Raw genomic sequence first — 1,903 nt, forward strand, 5'->3', positions numbered from 1 at the left:
TCTGGCCCTACTATAATTTTCGTGCAAAATTCTGCCCAACAGTGCGGGGCTCGACATGGGCATCCGTACGACACCTCGTAAGGTGCCATGTTGATATTAACTTGGAAGCTATTATTGTAGGAAAACTTGGCGTACGAGCGACAATCATCCCAACTATCCTTAAAGTTGAGTATGCATGCTCGAAGCATGTCTTCTAGCACCTGATTTACTCGCTCCGTCTGTCCATCGGTCTGTGGGTGGAAGGCGGTGTTGAACTTCAACTTTACTCCCATCACCTCTTGTATCCGGGTCTAGAAGATTAACGTGATCGCGTGTCTCGGTCTAACACGATTTCCAAAGGGATGCCATGAAGTCGTAGTTTTCCTTTATGTATATTTCTATTAGGTCGTCGGCAGAGTTCAAACTCCAGATCGAGAGGAAATGGGCCAATTTCGTTAGTCGATACACGATCACCCAAATGAAGTCATGCCTAATTTTTGTCTTAGGCAGACCAAAAATGAAGTCCATGGATATAAAGTCTCACTTACATTCTGCTAGCGACATGGGTTGTAGGAGGCTCGATGGTCGGTGATACTCAGCCTTGACCTCCTGGTAGGTGAGGCATCGGGACACGTAGTCTACTATTTGGTTCTTCATATTGTTCCACCAATAGGCTTGCTTCAAGTCCCTGTACATCTTTGTGCTCCCTGGGTGCATTGCTAATTTGGAGTTTTGAGCGGCATCGAGGACTTCTTTCCTCAGCTCATGGAGGTTTGGGATGCACAAGCGGCCATGGTACCGCAAACCTCCATCGGAGCCAACTCTCCATTCTGACTCTTCACTACCATCGGCTCTTTTTTTCATCCCCATTAGTAATTCATCCTCTCCTTGGGCTTCAATGATCCAATTGTCGATTAATAGCTGAATGCGAAAGTGGGCAACGGTCTCATATGGCTCCTCTGTTAGCTTCAATTTGAAGTCCCGCACAAATTCTACCATGTTCACTCCTTCACCATCAACAGGGTTGCGGACTCTAGGGATTTCTCGTCAACTAATAGGTTGGCTTTGCCCGGGTTATAAGACACCTCGAATTTGAAGTCTTTTAGCATCTCCATCAAACGACGCTATCTCATGTTTAGGTCCCTTTGGGTGAAGATATATTTGAGACTTTTGTGGTCACAAAAGAGCTCGAATTCCTCGCTATAGAGGTAATGTCTCCACAACATCAATTCAAAGATGACTGCTGCCAATTCCAAGTCATGAGAGGGATAGTTTTCCTCGTGTTTTCTCAGTTACCGCGAGGCATAGGCGATAACTCTATCCTTTTGCATGAGTATGCATCCTAAACCGACCTCAGAGACATCGGTGTAAATGGTGTACTTAACCCCTTGCTCAGGTGATATGAGTATTGGTGTGAACGTCAACTTGTCCTTCAGCTCTTTAAAACCCGCCTCCGACTTCTCGTTCTAGAAAAACATGACATCTTTCCGAGTGAGTTGAGACAAAGGCTGGACTATTTTTGAGAAGTCCTTAATGAATCTGTTGTAGTAACCCACGAGCCTGAGGAAGTTTCTTACTTTTGAAATTGAGCCAAGTTGTTTCTAATTATATACTGCCGCCACCTTGGCGAGGTTTACGACTATGCCTTCCTTTGAGACTACATGCCTCAAAAACTTGACCTCTTCCTTCCAAAAATCACATTTTAGGAATTGCGCAAATAGTTGATTTCGCCTGAGTGTACTAAAAATTTCTCGTAAGTATTCTTCATGGTCTTCCTGACACTTTGAGTACACTAGGATGTCGTCGATGAATACAATAACAAATATGAATAGGTAGGGCCTAAAGATTCTGTTCATAAGGTCCATGAATACTGCTGGCTCGTTCGTGAATCCAAACAGCATGACCAGGAATTCATAATGTCTAA

At 44.2% G+C, this 1,903-nt stretch overlaps 1 protein-coding gene across 1 annotated transcript; it reads right to left on the reverse strand.

Moving 5' to 3' along the window:
• Positions 1–519: 519 nt before the first annotated feature.
• Positions 520–978, reverse strand: LOC131249619 (uncharacterized). Its single transcript, XM_058250412.1, has one exon. It carries the CDS (start codon positions 976–978, stop codon positions 520–522), a length of 459 nt encoding a protein of 152 aa, XP_058106395.1.
• Positions 979–1,903: the final 925 nt, after the last annotated feature.

Source organism: Magnolia sinica, chromosome 6 (assembly GCF_029962835.1).
Source record: "Magnolia sinica isolate HGM2019 chromosome 6, MsV1, whole genome shotgun sequence".
NCBI lineage: Eukaryota > Viridiplantae > Streptophyta > Magnoliopsida > Magnoliales > Magnoliaceae > Magnolia > Magnolia sinica.